Source organism: Lithobates pipiens, unplaced genomic scaffold (assembly GCF_037356315.1).
Source record: "Lithobates pipiens isolate NorthernLeopardFrog02 unplaced genomic scaffold, aLitPip1_a1.2 Scaffold_18, whole genome shotgun sequence".
Lineage (NCBI taxonomy): Eukaryota > Metazoa > Chordata > Amphibia > Anura > Ranidae > Lithobates > Lithobates pipiens.
The window spans coordinates 435,437,165-435,451,901 of NW_027507758.1; the positions used below are offsets into that span (position 1 = coordinate 435,437,165).

Here is a 14,737-nt window from a genome sequence, read left to right on the forward strand (position 1 = left end):
CCAGTGATAATTTACCAATTCAATATACGTCAATTAAAAGAAAACAAATTCTTTCAGTAAGTGAATATGCATATACATACAATAATACATTCATAATCCTCTAAGAATTAAAACATGTTCCATAATTCTTCAAAATACAAATAAACATATGATATCAATGTCTGGTGTCTTTACTGATCATCTCCTGTGCTAAAAGAACATCTTCAGTGTGCTATGGGTTCTCTCCACTAGGGGCACTGCAATCATCCGTGGCGCTCCTCCCACTGCCCATTTGCAGGCAGAAGTTTCCGGAGCATGCGTGGTACGACCGAGAGCGCCGAGGGCGCGCTTTTCCTTCCTGGTCCATCTCTTCCTGTAGTGGCTGTACGTTCGCTGGCTCGGTGCTGCCACCTCCAGGAGACACCAAGGAAGGCAAGCGCGACATGTCAACATGGCTCCGGGTGACCCGGCGGATAACCTCATCTCTAAGGTGTCCCAGCTGGCGGATTCTCATTTATTTTTAGTCCGGGTATGGATTGTGATCCTCGCATGTTTGTAGCACACGTACATATACACACCGGCCATAGAGGTATACAGCCCGGGATATCTTATGTAGTGTAGTCTGGACAGGACACCTTGTGTGTGTGCGCACCCCCCCTCCCCCCATGTGATGGAATATTCCAGACTGTCCCGTCTGCCTAGAGATTCCTAGTAATAAAACCCAGTGCCATGTAGTAATAGATACCCGGATGTGAGGGGACAACTACAGGCATAACTGTTTGCATGTGGATAGAGCTAGTGTAGTACTGCTATCCACACTGATACTAAGTACAAATGCTCTGAAACTAAAAACCATAGCCCTGAGGTCATATATATACGGACTGGATGCCATTCGATGCAAAAAGCTTTCCTATGGAGCCGCTTTACATGTATGCCGGCCGGCCGCAGTGCGATTTTCAGCCCAGTTCAGGTGTGATTCCTAATATGATACTCTTTAACCACTTAAAGACCAGGCCTCTTTCTGAGATTTGTTGTTTACAAGTTAAAAACTGTTTTTTTTTTTACTAGAAAATTACTTAGAACCCCCAAACATTATACATTTTTTTCTAACAACCTAGAGAATAAAATGGCGGTCGTTGCAATACTTTCTGTCACACTGTATTTGCGCAGCGGTCTTACAAGCGAACTTTTTTGGGAAAAAATCGATAAAAAAAAAAAAGACAACATGTCACGCTTAAAAATTGTGCCCGCTCGTGGAATGGCGACAGACTTTGACCCTTAAAAATCTCAATAGGGGGCATTTAAAAAAATCTACAGGTTGTATGTATTGAGTTACAGAGAAAGTCTAGGGCTAGAATTATTGCTCTCGCTCCACCGATCGCGGCGATACCTCATATGTGTGGTTTGAACACCATTTGCATATGTGGGCGCTACTCACATATACGTTCGCTTCTGCATGCAAGCTCAGCGGGACGGGGTGCGTTTACATTTTTTTTTTCTTATTTATTTTACCTTTTATTTTTACAGTGATCTTAAAAGTGACATTTTTTTCTTTTTATTCCTATTAAAAGGAATGTAAATATCCCTTGTAATAGGAATAATAAAAAAAAAGCATGACAGGAACGCTTAAAGTGGTGTTCCACCCTAAAAAAAAAAAAGTGGCATTTTTTTTTTTTTTTTACTCACCTCTTAATGGCTGTTGCTAGGGGGTCCCTCGTAGTCTGCCTCCTTCAGTGCCTGGGCTCTTGATGTCACTTCCCCTGGGAGGTGGAAGGGCTCAGCTCTGCCCCCTCCCTCTTGTCAATCTGGGACACATGACAAGTCCCAGTTTGTTGCACGGCCAATCCAGCGCATACACAGTGGGTGCCCGGCTGTGAAGCCACAGCTACGTGCCCACAGTTACAATGCTGGCGCCGCCGATCGGAGAGGGAGACAAGCGGGGGTTCGTTCCCCCACGCATCGCTGTACACTGGGACAGGTAAGTGTCTGATTATTAAAAGTCAGCAGCTGCAGTATTTGTAGCTGCTGACTTTTAATTATTTTTTTTTTTTTAATGGGAACACCTCTTTAAATATGATATCTGGGGTCTAAAAGACCTCAGATCTAACATTTACACTAAAATGCAATAATAAAAAAAATAAAAATAAAAAATGTTGTCATTTGAAACAAAAAATAAAAAATGTCCCTTTAAGAGCTATGGACGAAAGTGATGTTTTGACGTCGCTTCCGCCCTGCAGTGTTATGGAGATGGGTGGAGGCCATCTTCCCCTCACTCATCTCCATGCTTAGCAGGAAGAAGGATCCGATCGCCTCCGCCGCTACCAACTGCTCCAGTAAGCTTTCGGAGACCACTATTATGGGGAAATCGAACCACCCGCTGAAGAAGAGGATACCGGGGATAATAAAGATATCTCTCTTCAAACAGCCAACGTATATCGGCGTGCGGCAGTCCACAAGTAGTTAACAAATCACACCTGAACAAAGTCGCATCGGATGGGGCTTGAAATTGCACCGCAAACCGGCCTGCACATATGTAAGCAGTTACTGATACTAAAAACAGGTATCGGTGAGTATTTGAGAAAAAGTGTCAGTGCTCGTCCTTTGTCTTATGCTGGTCATACACTATACGAAAAAAACCTCCAAAATTCGGTCATTTGGCCAGTTCGTTTGTTTTTTGGCCAGTTAATGGGCACGAAATCGATAATCGGGGGGCGTTTTTGAGCCGAAAAAGCGAAGGAAAAGTTTGGAAATTTTCTGCCAAATGAACGATAAATTGAAAGGTTAATGTGTTTCCCCTCCGAACGGTTTGCATTAGGTATATGTAAAAAGCCGAACAAAAAATTGATTCATTTATGTCCACTGAATGATTTATCGGTCATTACATGATGGCACTATCGTTTGCTCTCACTGTGGTTTTTTGAAAATGGGTTCAGCCGATTTTTCATACAGTGTATGACCAGCATTAGTGTGAGGTCCACACTAGTACGAATTGGATGAGGGTTTCTCCGCATAGCAGGAGATTGTGCCTGGCTCTCTTTCAAGCTGGTTCACACATCTCCGGTGTAAACTGCACAGGAGCCCTGTGTGTCTTTTCGTCCATTTCAGGTCTGAATTCAGCCAAACATTCGGGCTGAAATCCAACCTGAAATGGTGAATGGGGAAGCACTGGACTCCTGCTGTGAGCTGCAACGTGCACCCAGCCTAAAAAATTGGTATCGGTGCATCTCTAGTTATAACCCCTGGCTGTATATTTTTTCATCTGTATATCACTGGAGAGATTTCCTTTCACTTCCTGTCCCATAGCCAAAACAGGAAATCCCTGGAAATTAAGGGCATTTCTTGGGCCCCCCCCCCCAGAACTAGCGTCCCCATTAAAAGATTTCCCCTCTTACTTTTCTGGGGACAACCTGAAATTTTGGATTTTCTTTTACTTTCACTTTCAGTGATATTGTTAACCACTTCAATACCAGGCACTTTCCCCCGTTCCTGCCCAAGCCAATTTTCAGCTGAAGTTTGGCACCATTCCATGGGTGTGTGCAATTTTAAAGTGTGACATGGAAGGTATCTATTTACCTGGTGTAACATCATCTTTTATATTTTATCAATACATTTCATTAAAGTGCATTTTTTCCAAATAATTGCGTTTGAAAAATTGCTGCGCAAATACCATGTGACATAAAAATATGAAACACCGACCATTTTAGTCTCTAGAGCCTCTGCTTTTATATATATATATATATATATATATATATATATATATATATATAATAATGTTTGAGGGTTATAAGTAGGGGTGCAACGGATCAAAAAACTCACGGATCGGATTGTATCTCGGGATCAGAGTCACGGATCAGATCATTTTTCGGATCAGCAAATAATAATTGAATTTGCAAAGACCTGTGAAAATTCCACCACCATATAGTCCCCACTGTAATCTACATCTCCCCCGCTGTAATATTGGCTGGGTACGGCTGGGTATTGCTGAGTATAGCAGAAAATTGGCAGGGTATTGCAGATTATTGGCAGGGTATGGTATTGCAGAGTATTGGCAGGGTATTGAAAGAGTATGGAGGGATGGCTGTGACTGCACTTGTCACAGAGCAGCGCTGTGGGCTCTACAGATGCAGCCCACAGCGCTGCTGCCATCCAATCTCTCCCTTCCACTGTACACAGAGGGGAGAGAGGAACCGGCATCATCATGACTCCGGTTTGTTTACAATTGATCGCTCCGTCATTTGCACCAAGATGGCCGCCGCTTTCGAACTAGGCCGAAGCCGTGGCCTTTGCTAAGGCCGAGATCGCGGCGTGACGGTGACGATCTGTTGCACCCCTAGTTATAAGTAATTTTCTAGTGAAAAAATTATGATTTTTACATGTAGGAGAGAAATGTCAGAATTGTCCTGGGTGAAGAGTGTAAGAAGTGTAACTATAGGCAAAACATTTTTTTTTTTTTTTACTTTGGATAGAGTAAGGGAGTGTTATAACCTCCTTCAATTTTGGGTTGTGTTTTTTTGATTTTTTTGCCATCGGTGTTGAGATTGCAGAGATTTCACTTCACTTCCTGTCTTGTAGCCAAATCAGGAAGTGAGGAAATCCCTCCATTGTAAAGAGAATCCATTGAAGTCACAAGAACTAGTGCCTTCGCTGGAAGATTTCCCCTCTATTATTGTCATGGTGACAACCGAAAATTTGGATTTTCTTTTACTCTTGGTGGTAGGGGTCACCAGGATAAATAGAAATGATGGCTTCTCCCTAATGGGGACACAGACAGAAAAAAATATTGGGTGTTATAATTCCTCTTAACTCCATGTAAAAAGATAAAGGCTTTGGCTACAGTTGCCCTTTAAATGTGAACATACATGTTATACTATATACTTCTGTAAGCCCAGTATTAGTGTTGGAGAATGTACATGTCTATAAAAGGTAAAAGGTTGTAAAGGAAGAAGGTTTTTTTTCTCTTAATACATTATATGCATTAATATAAAAAGCCTTCTGTAAGCAGCAGCTCCAGCACCCCCTAATACTTATCTGAGCCCCATCTCTGTCCAGTGATGTCCACAAGTCCCTCGGCCATCCACATGTCCTCTCCCTCCTGATTGGCTGAGACACAGCAGCGGCGCCATTGGCTTCCACTGTTGTCAAAGTCCTTCTCCACTGCCAAGGGCTCCGGTAAGCGGCGGAGGGCACCGGATTGCGGCAGGAGGGGGGGGCCCTCTCCCGCCACTGATAAAGGGGATCTCGCGGCGATACCGCCGCAGAGACCACTTTTATCTTGTAGCCGACCACCGGATGAACATGAGGATATCAGGGTTATGGCAGCTGGCCGCTGCCATAACAATGATATCTATCCTCAAAGTAGGGACGTCGGCAAGTGGTTAAAAAAAAACACGAATTTACAATCACTTTAACCAGGGCTCGACAAACCCCACGCGCCAGGTCACCAATGCGACCAGAAATCGCAACCTGCCGCCTAAGCTGCCACCAGCCCACTCACTATTGATGCCCCAGACATGCAGCAGCATTAACACTGACGGCTGTCCTCCTCCCTCCTCCACACTCTGCGGCGCCGCTCTAAGTGTGTGAAACTGACAAGCAAGGGAGAGAGAAGGATCTGTCAGATTTCAGCTTGATGTCGGGGTGGGCGGGACCCGGCCGTGGTGGGCGGGACCCAGCAGCTATCAAACACCAGCTCAAATCTGACATATCCACCTCTCTGTCACTTGTCAGTTTCACACCCGGGCTGGGTCCCACCCATTCCAACATTAAGCTCAATTCTGACAGCTCCTCTGTTACATTACAGAGTGGCAAAAGAAAAATCTGCGCTAGAACTTATAAAGTGCCAGAATCATAATGTGACATAATATATCCTGGTTACAAAAAATTTATGAAAACTGCAAAATAGTGCAAAAATTAATATAAAGTTAGTTTAAAAAACATAAACAGTCCAAAAAAAAGGGGGAGAAAGACAGGATGACGAATTACAGTCCACTCCAGTGACTTCATAAAACACCCTTCAGGTATATAGCAGGTGCACCCAGAGAGAAGAGGTTCATCCACCACCAGATTCAGTGAGGCTTACCAGCTGCCAAGATCTCTTTTTAGGGAGATCGTACAAGCTTACAACTAGGACAATCACTCCTGGTCCCTTTAATAGGCTCTGCTGGTGTCTCCAACTCCTGTACCCCCTTCTTTAAAGCGTCTCCCGTTCCACCATAGTCATTTAGCGAGATAAAAGAGAAAGGCTCCCATAGCGTAACTCCATATAAAACCAATCTCTCTGAAAATTTCTCCTTCAACTTATCTGTCTCTGGCTGCAGCTCTATGTGTCAGGGTGAGGAGGAGCATCACCCATTTTCTAGTAGCTCGGTAGCTTGGGTTGCGGCAAGAATTTATTACCGTTATTATTATCATTTAATAATTAATAAGACTTTTGTCTTAATAGCACTGGATTTTTTGAGTACTTTTTGGACAGCGCTGTTTTTCAACATTTTTTTACATTACAGAGTGCTCCGTGTGAAACCTGCCAGTGCCACCGCCAATCAGTGCCACCTGCCAGTGTCAGTGCCACCACCAATCAGTGCCACCTGCTAGTGCCAACCAGTGCCACCGCCAATCAATACCACCTGCAACCACCAACCAGTGCCACCTGCCACCAACCAGTGCCACCTCCAATCAGTGCCACCTGCCAGTGACAATTAGTGCCACCTGCCAGTGCCAACCAGTGCCACCTGCCAGTGCCACCGTCACTGCCACCTGCCACTGCCAATCAGTGCCACCGCCAACCAGTGTCACCTGCCAGTGCCACCTGCCACCACCTGCCAGTGCCACCGCCAATCAGTGTCAACTAGTGCCACCGCCAACCAGTGCCACCTGCCAACACCAACCAGTGCCACCGCCAATCAGTGCCATCTGCCAATGACTAGTGCCACCGCAAACCAGTGCCACCTGCCATTCAGGGCCACCTGCCAGTGCCAAACCAGTGTCATCTGCCAATGCCAACCAGTGTCACCTGCCAATGCCATCTGGCAGTTCCACGTGCCTGCCACCACCAGCCAGTGCCACCTGCCACCGCCAATCAGTGCCACCTGCCACTACCAATCAGTGCCACCTGCCACTACCAATCAGTGCCAACTAGTGCCACCGCCAACCAGTGCCACCGCCAATCGGTGACAGGACAGATCTGATCATTGGAGGAGAGCTGGCTGAGTTCCCAGCAGAGCTAGAGAACTGACCACAATGTGTTCTCCTGCTTAGTGTGGTCAGTCTTTAATAGGAAAACAGAGGAACTGGCAGGGATTTCACACAAAGAAAACAATACAAAGAGAACACGATACTTTATCATGCATGTACATTGTACAGCAGACACTATTTTAGGAATATGAATTGTTGGGGTAACAAACGCTGTAAGATGTTATCTTAGTAAGGTTTTGTTCTGTCCTTGATTCTTGTTCACTGTATGCTACTCCTGAGCTTATATATACCTCCCAATTCTATGAAATGGGAATGAGGGACACCTATTAGCAAAAGTATGTAGGCATAGGATACACCCCCTGCCACCCCCCACTTATAGGAGAATTGTACAAAAATAGGGTTGGTTAAACCCACAAGTACTTTCTTTTTTTTTTTACCACTACTATTTGTTTATATTGGCTTTTGGAATTTACGAATGCAGCAATTTAGAAATTAGATGAAACACTTTTTGATAGATAAATAACGGAAAATTTATATCAAATACTTACCGTAATTTTCCTTTCCTGATAGGCTCCATGGCAGCATACGTGTGGGTAGCCCCGCCTCCACGATTACCCAATAGGACCCAACTCCCATAAATCTTTGCTCCTGGCCACTATCAGTGTTCCGTAACTAGCCGACTCCAGACATTTGGGAGGGAACTCCTGCTGCCATGGAGCCTATCAGGAAAGGAAAATTACGGTAAGTATTTGATATAAATTTTCCGTTTTCCTGAAAGGCTCCATGGCAGCATACGTGTGGGAAATAACTCGCCAAACACACCCGGGTGGGCAAAATGTCGAGCAAAGAACAAAAGTTTATTTAGCATTGTCAACCGACAAAACTTGCAAACCAAAATTAACAGAAGACAGAGCCGCTGGCTCTACACAGTAATGAGAAACAAAGGTATTAATAGAAGACCAAGAGGCCGCTCTGCAAATAACTTCAGGCGCCACATGTCGAGAAGCTGCCCACGAAGTTGAAATACTCCGTGTTGAATGAGCCGTTAATGCCTCAGGAGGAGCCAAGCCCTTTGCTCTGTACGCCCTCTGAATGATCTGAACGATCCAGGTAGAGATAGATCTAGCCGAAGCTCGCAATCCTTTATTCTTGCCATGAGGGAGAACAAAAAGAAATTTCGTTTGTCTAAAGGGAGCTGTGACTTCCAAATATTGTTTAAGCGCGTGTCCTACGTCCAGAGGATGAACATCCTGACTCTCTGAGTTTTTGAAAGTGGGAAGCACAACTTCCTGATTCTCATGGAAGACCGAGGTTACTTTGGGATGCGATCCCAACATGGGAATCAATACTGCCCTATCTGGAAAGAAAGTCAGAAAGGGTTCTTCCGAACCTAGATTCCTAATCTCAGAAACTCTCTTGGCTGAGGTTATAGCTACCAAGAAGATGGTCTTGAGAGTGAGATCCCTTATGGACAGAGGCTCCGTAGAATCCTTTCCAAGGTTTGAGAGAAAATCCAGCACTAAAGGGAGGTCCCATTTAGGAAACCTTGGTTTTCTTTGGGGTCTGAGCCTGGTAGCTCCCTTGAAGAATTGTTGTACCAGTGCATGGTTTGCCCAGGAAATACCCGTAAAGGCTGAAATAGCCGATACTTGGACTCTCAATGAACTGATAGCTAGAGGTAAATCAAGGCCTGTTTGAAGAAAGCTTAGTATGTCTTGTATTGTTGGAGAACTGCAAGAATTTTCTCTGGAGGACATATGGGCCGAAAACTTGGACCATATACGCTCATATACCCTATTAGTACTCCCGCGTCTGGAATTGAGAAGGGTTGGGATGACCTCTTCCGGACAACCAAGAGCTTCTAGCCTTTCCCTCTCAAAAACCATACCTTGAGGTTCAGACATGATGGGCATGGATGTAACCTTGTGCCTTGAGATAGCAAATCCGACCTGAGAGGCAGGGGAACTGGCTCTTGATAACTGAGGAGCAGCAGTAGAGGGAACCAAGGTCTGTTGGGCCAGAAAGGAATCACTGCGAGAATCTCCGCCTTCTCTGACCTGAGTCTCCGAAGGAATTGCAGGATCACCGGAACTGGAGGGAAGGCGTAAGCTGTCTGAAACTTCCAATGTTCTGTGAGGGCATCTATCCCATATGCCTGGGGATCCCTGAACCTTGAGTAATATTTCGGAAGCTTCCGATTGCACGGGGAAGCGAACAAGTCGACTTCCAGGGACAATCCTAAGGTCAGGAGCCAATCGAATACTTCCCGGTGTAGAGACCACTCGTTGTTGTCCAACTCGACACGCGATAGGAAGTCCGCCTGAACATTCTGCACCCCTGGGATGTAGACTGCAGAAAGGTTGGACAAATTCTTCTGAGCCCAATTCATTATTGGCTCCGTCTCCTGTAACAGGGACCAGCTGCGAGTTCCCCCTTGCTTCTTTACGTAAGCCACCGCGGTTGTGTTGTCCAACCTTAGCATGACCGAGGCATTCGCTGTCAGATGATGGAATGACCGAAGCGCCTGCAAGGCCGCTCTTAGCTCCAGAACATTGGAGACGACTCTCTGTGATGGAAACGTCCACCTGCCCTGAGCGACCTCCGAAAGGCAGTGAGCGCCCCATCCTCGGTTGCTGGCATCTGAAGTTACCGTGACCCATGAGATGGGAATGATTGAATGGTGGTTGCGCAGGTTCTTCCCCTGTAGCCACCAAAGAAGAGACGTCCTCATGGCTGGAGTGAGGAATATGCGCTGTGTCTGGCTGGATAAGTCCCACTGTTGTAGAAACCCCTTCTGAAAGGGACGAGTGTGCCACTGGGCCCACTTTACCATGAGAATGGTGGCTGACATTGTGCCAATCACCCTCAGACATTGGAGAGCCGAGAGATGGGATGCTGCAAGGGCTGCATGAATCCTGTCTCGTATGACTCCAACCTTCTCTTCTGGAAGGGCGATAGTACCTTCTGCTGTGTTGAACTGCGCCCCTAGGAAAACAAGAGACTGAGTTGGATCTAGGTGACTCTTTTCTAAGTTCAGAAGCCACCCGAACTCCTGTAGAGTGGAGATGACTAGGTCTTTGTGCTCCAAGAGCTGATCTTTGTTCTGGGATAGCAGAAGAAGGTCGTCGAGATAGTGATGGAGACGAACACCTTTGACTGTGAGAAAGGCCACAACTGCCAAAAGAACTTTGGAGAAGACCCGTGGGGACGTTGTTAACCCAAAGGGAAGACATGTAAATTGAAGATGTTGAATGCCTACTGCAAAGCGGAGGTATTGTTGAAACTCCTTTGCCACGGGAACATGGAAGTAAGCGTCCTTCAAATCGACTGATATCATCCAGTCCCCCAGATACACGGACTGCTGGATGGTAAGCAGAGATTCCATCTTGAACTTCTCTTTGCGAATGAAGGAATTGAGATGGGTCAAATCTATTACCGGCCTCCATGTGCCGTTTTTCTTTTGAACCAGAAACAAAGGGGAATACATGCCCTCTCCCCGTTCTTCTGGAACGGGAACGGCTGCGCCTTGATCCAGTAAAGAGTTCACGTAGGTCAATAGGACTTGTTTCTTCTCTTTTGATTCTGGAAGATTTGTGGGAATAAATCTTAGCTTTGGGGTGCTGATAAAACCCCACTTGTGACCTGAGGAAATTGTTTTTACAGTCCAAAAATCCTGAATTGAGGCCGCCCAAACATGCCTGAAGTGGAGAAGACGAGCCCCCACCTGACAAGTTTGAGCGGGCCCAATTTCAAAAGGATTTCGCGGAATCCTGCTTGCCGGACGAACCCCCTTTTGAGGTATTTTTGAAAGAAGATTGCCTGGATCTCCATGACCTTGAGAATTCTCGACCAGGTCTATAGCTCCGCGCCTCCCTGGCACGATCAGGGCCTTGTCTTCTAGGAAATGGACGCCTTTGATTTTGAAGACGTCTGTCCTGGGGAAGAAACCCAGATTTCCCACCTGTAGCCCGGGATATGGCAGTATCCAGCTTGTTACCAAACAAAGATGACCCCTCAAAGGGAATACGGCACCAGGCCTGTTTGGATGCTGGATCCGCCAGCCATGGACGGAGCCATAACGCACGGCGAGCTGAGACTGCTGCTAACATATCCCGAGATATCAGGCGGATAACATCAATAGATGCCTCCCCCAAAAAGGCAGACGCCATCCTGATTTCTTGAATAGGGGAGTCTTTTGCTGATTCAATAGAAATACCCCTCAGGAATTCCTCTACAGAATCAGCCCATGATTCTATGGCCTTGGATACCGCTGCCATTGCAAGCACTGGTTTGAAAGCCATTCCAGAAGTCAGATATATCCTCTTAAGGTCTGAATCGATCCGCCTTTCCAAAGGATCTTTAAAGGATACCGTATCCTCTAAGGGTAGGGTTACATATCTCACCAAACGCATGAGCGCTGCATCCACCAGTGGTGCTGACTCCAGGTGCTTCACATCCTCTTCTTTAAAGGGATATAATTTCAGGATTTTTGACTGCATGGAACCCTTTTTATCCACCTTGCTCCATTCCTCGGTAATAATGTCACCCAACTCTGAAAGGAAGGGAAAAAATTGTCACTCCTTATTGAGCTGTTTAAAGAACTTTCTCTGCTTTGGTGGGGAAGTAATAGGGTCTTCCCACTTCAGAGCCTCTCTCACTGCTTTGACCAATGAAGGCACCAGTCCATAGTCAAAACCTAAACTAGGATCCTCACAGTCAGATTCACTATCTGAGATGGGAGCAGATAGGCGGCTTGACTGAGAGGATTCCCATGTCTCCTGCAATGGGTTCTCTCCAGGTGGAGGAGCCAATAATTCTGACGGGGATTCACACAGCTGTAGAGCATCCCTCTCCTGCAGAGACTCCTTCACAACCCGTCTTACTATTGACTCCAAACGCTGGTCTGCACCATCCCTTTCATCTGCAGCTTTGGAGAAGCAATGATCGCATAAGGATACGTCCGAAGGAACAGGCATCCTGCACCCCCAGCATGATTTTTCCGTACGCTTGCTGGAGTGAGCAGCAGGGGGGTGAGAATAATTCTTATTATGCTGTTCAGATCTTGACCTATGCTGGCTAGATCTTGAGGAGGATTTATGGCGGTGTGATCTTGATGATCCACTGCGTCTAGAAGTGTTAGGTTGTGGATCAGACCCAGAAGGGCTGTAAGGGTAAAACAGACAGAGAGAGAAAAGGATATACAGTCAATCCTACCTATGCCAAACACTCTCTCCAATATATAAAAAGCATAAATACTAAAAGACCTACCTAACATGAGCGGGCTGGCCACTAGGAGGCAGTAAGGCGTCCATATTCACAATAAACCCACAGTTTAAGAAACACTGCAACCAAAGAGAAAAATAAAACACACATTTTTTTTTTTTTTTTTTTTATTTTTTTAAAAAGCATTTCCCCAGCCTAAGGGACACGCTCTTACCTTAAACCGCCGCGCTGACAGCCCCGGGAAGTCGCTGCGACCACTGCAAACATTCCCAGGGTTCTGACAGCTTCCAAAGCCTTTTAAATTTGGCGCCCGTGACGTCATCGCCGACGTCAGACGCGAGGCGCTCGCGCGCATGCGCGGGAACCAAGCCTCGGTCTCATACCGGGTTCGCACATGCGCAGAACGCCTGCATAACCCGGAAGTAGGAGAGAGGTTTGCTGGAACGCGGAAGCGAACGCAAACGGCATGGAGGAGACCGCAAGACAAACAAAAGAAATACACACAAATACAATGCTGCCATGGATAGATAAAAGGCTCACCACTCCACCAACGATCACCTGGCCGAACGGACTGGAACACACACGCCATACCTCCAGCAGATAATGGTCACCCATAACAACGGGACACAGACCGTGCGCACTCAGGTAGGAAATCCTTTCTTCAGCGCTACTCTGCAAATACTCTCCATACCCTGCTTAACAGTCAGAGCCTATCGGAGGAAAATTTCTCAGTCAATCAGCCAATCGATCGTCGTGAAGTTTTATTTCCAGGAAAGAAACCATCTGGTCCTACTGGGGAGGACAAAAAAGGAACACTGATAGTGGCCAGGAGCAAAGATTTATGGGAGTTGGGTCCTATTGGGTAATCGTGGAGGCGGGGCTACCCACACGTATGCTGCCATGGGGCCTTTCAGGAAAGTGCATTTTATATACAACTACATAGATCAGACCAAAACGAGGGACTTTGTTCCAAATCAGGGACAGTTGGGAGCTAGGAGCCCATACAGCCTGTTTAGGGGTTTTGCCATTATGTAGCCTTTTTAAAGGTGACAGTTATATTCCATTCATAAAGAGAAAAAAAAACTACAAATAATCCTATTTTCTAATTTAAGAATTAGGAATGATTCAGGTTTGGAGGGATATCCAATAAATAAAAGAAGGCAGGGCTGACATTGCTCAACAGGCTACCCTTTTAATTGACTGACTGTCATACCTGTCTTTTGTAATTACAGTGTATACTAAGACAATGGATGGTTCATACCTAAAAGTCCCTAGAGACTCACAAGTGGTTTCTTATAAATATAGTTGCTGACTTGATTTATGAAACAAAATATGTTTTGTCTACTATATATGCTGAAAAGAGCCTTTAAATAGGCCAAGTACACAACTGTAAGCATGTACCTATATGTTTTCTTTTAACAGAATATTAGTACGGGTTTGGCAGTTGCTGGAGTCATTTTGTGTGCAAAGAGCATAAAACTGGTAAGTGTTACAACTGGATACAGCCCGGTATGTTTATATATAGGTGTAAGGCTCAGTTCACATATATGAAAATTGGATGCGTTTTTAACATCATCCAATTCGCATAACATGTGGATGTGACCGGATTTTAATGGAGCCAGTTCGCACATGTGCGAGACGGCCGCAGTGCGGTTTTACAAAGGGCCCTGTGTGTTATTTAGTCTGGTTCAGGTGCGATTTCAGGTACAAGTACACCTGAACCGATGAACAGAACCACACCGGACTGCCGCACCGACACCGCATCTACATATGTGTGAACCCAGCCTTAATTTTGCAGTCTCACTAACGATTATAGTTTGCTAGACTTGAACTTATTCTCTACTAATTCATATACTGCCTGCGTCTCAGTTGCAAAAAAGGATCTTCAGACAAGTTAGAAAGCATTCAAGAGATGCTCAGACTGGTTACAAAGTTCAAGCCATGGATTGCCCTGTCACCACCTGGCTTGACAAATCTATGACTGAAAAATCAACAGGGTGGAAGATTATCAGCCAAAGACCCCTTTCACGCGGGCTGTCTGATCAGGTCTGCCTCACCTCTATGGAGTGGCAGATGTCAGCAGTGACATGTCTACTGATGCCCGCTGCAATCCGATCCGATCCTGTCCAGGAAATCCAGACGGATGGAAACCCTATTTTCCATTTGTCTATCGGATCAGATGCAAATCAAATGAAAATGGACAGGTGGCCGTTTTCATCCGATCTTCCCATAGAGGAGAGCAGGGCTCTGACAGGTCCATCTCAGCACAGTAAGTGGAGACGGGCCTGTCATCCGCCTGCTCAGTGGGGATCAACGGATCAATCCCCCGCTGAGCAAAGCGGAG

At 45.9% G+C, this 14,737-nt stretch overlaps 1 protein-coding gene across 2 annotated transcripts in view; it reads left to right on the plus strand.

The window, feature by feature from the left end:
- The first annotated feature begins 309 nt into the window (after positions 1 to 309).
- The window catches only part of CUNH3orf33 (chromosome unknown C3orf33 homolog), a 44,505-nt gene continuing 30,077 nt past the window's right edge, over positions 310 to 14,737 (plus strand). Inside the window, exons 1-2 of one of the 2 annotated variants that reach the window (XM_077488112.1) lie at positions 310 to 508; positions 13,816 to 13,875. In XM_077488112.1, the coding sequence (XP_077344238.1) occupies positions 431 to 508; positions 13,816 to 13,875 (138 nt within the window). In that variant the 5' untranslated portion in view covers positions 310 to 430. Of the gene's footprint in view, positions 509 to 702; positions 950 to 13,815; positions 13,876 to 14,737 lie in introns of those variants that run through there. The other variant, XM_077488113.1, reaches the window with a different exon arrangement.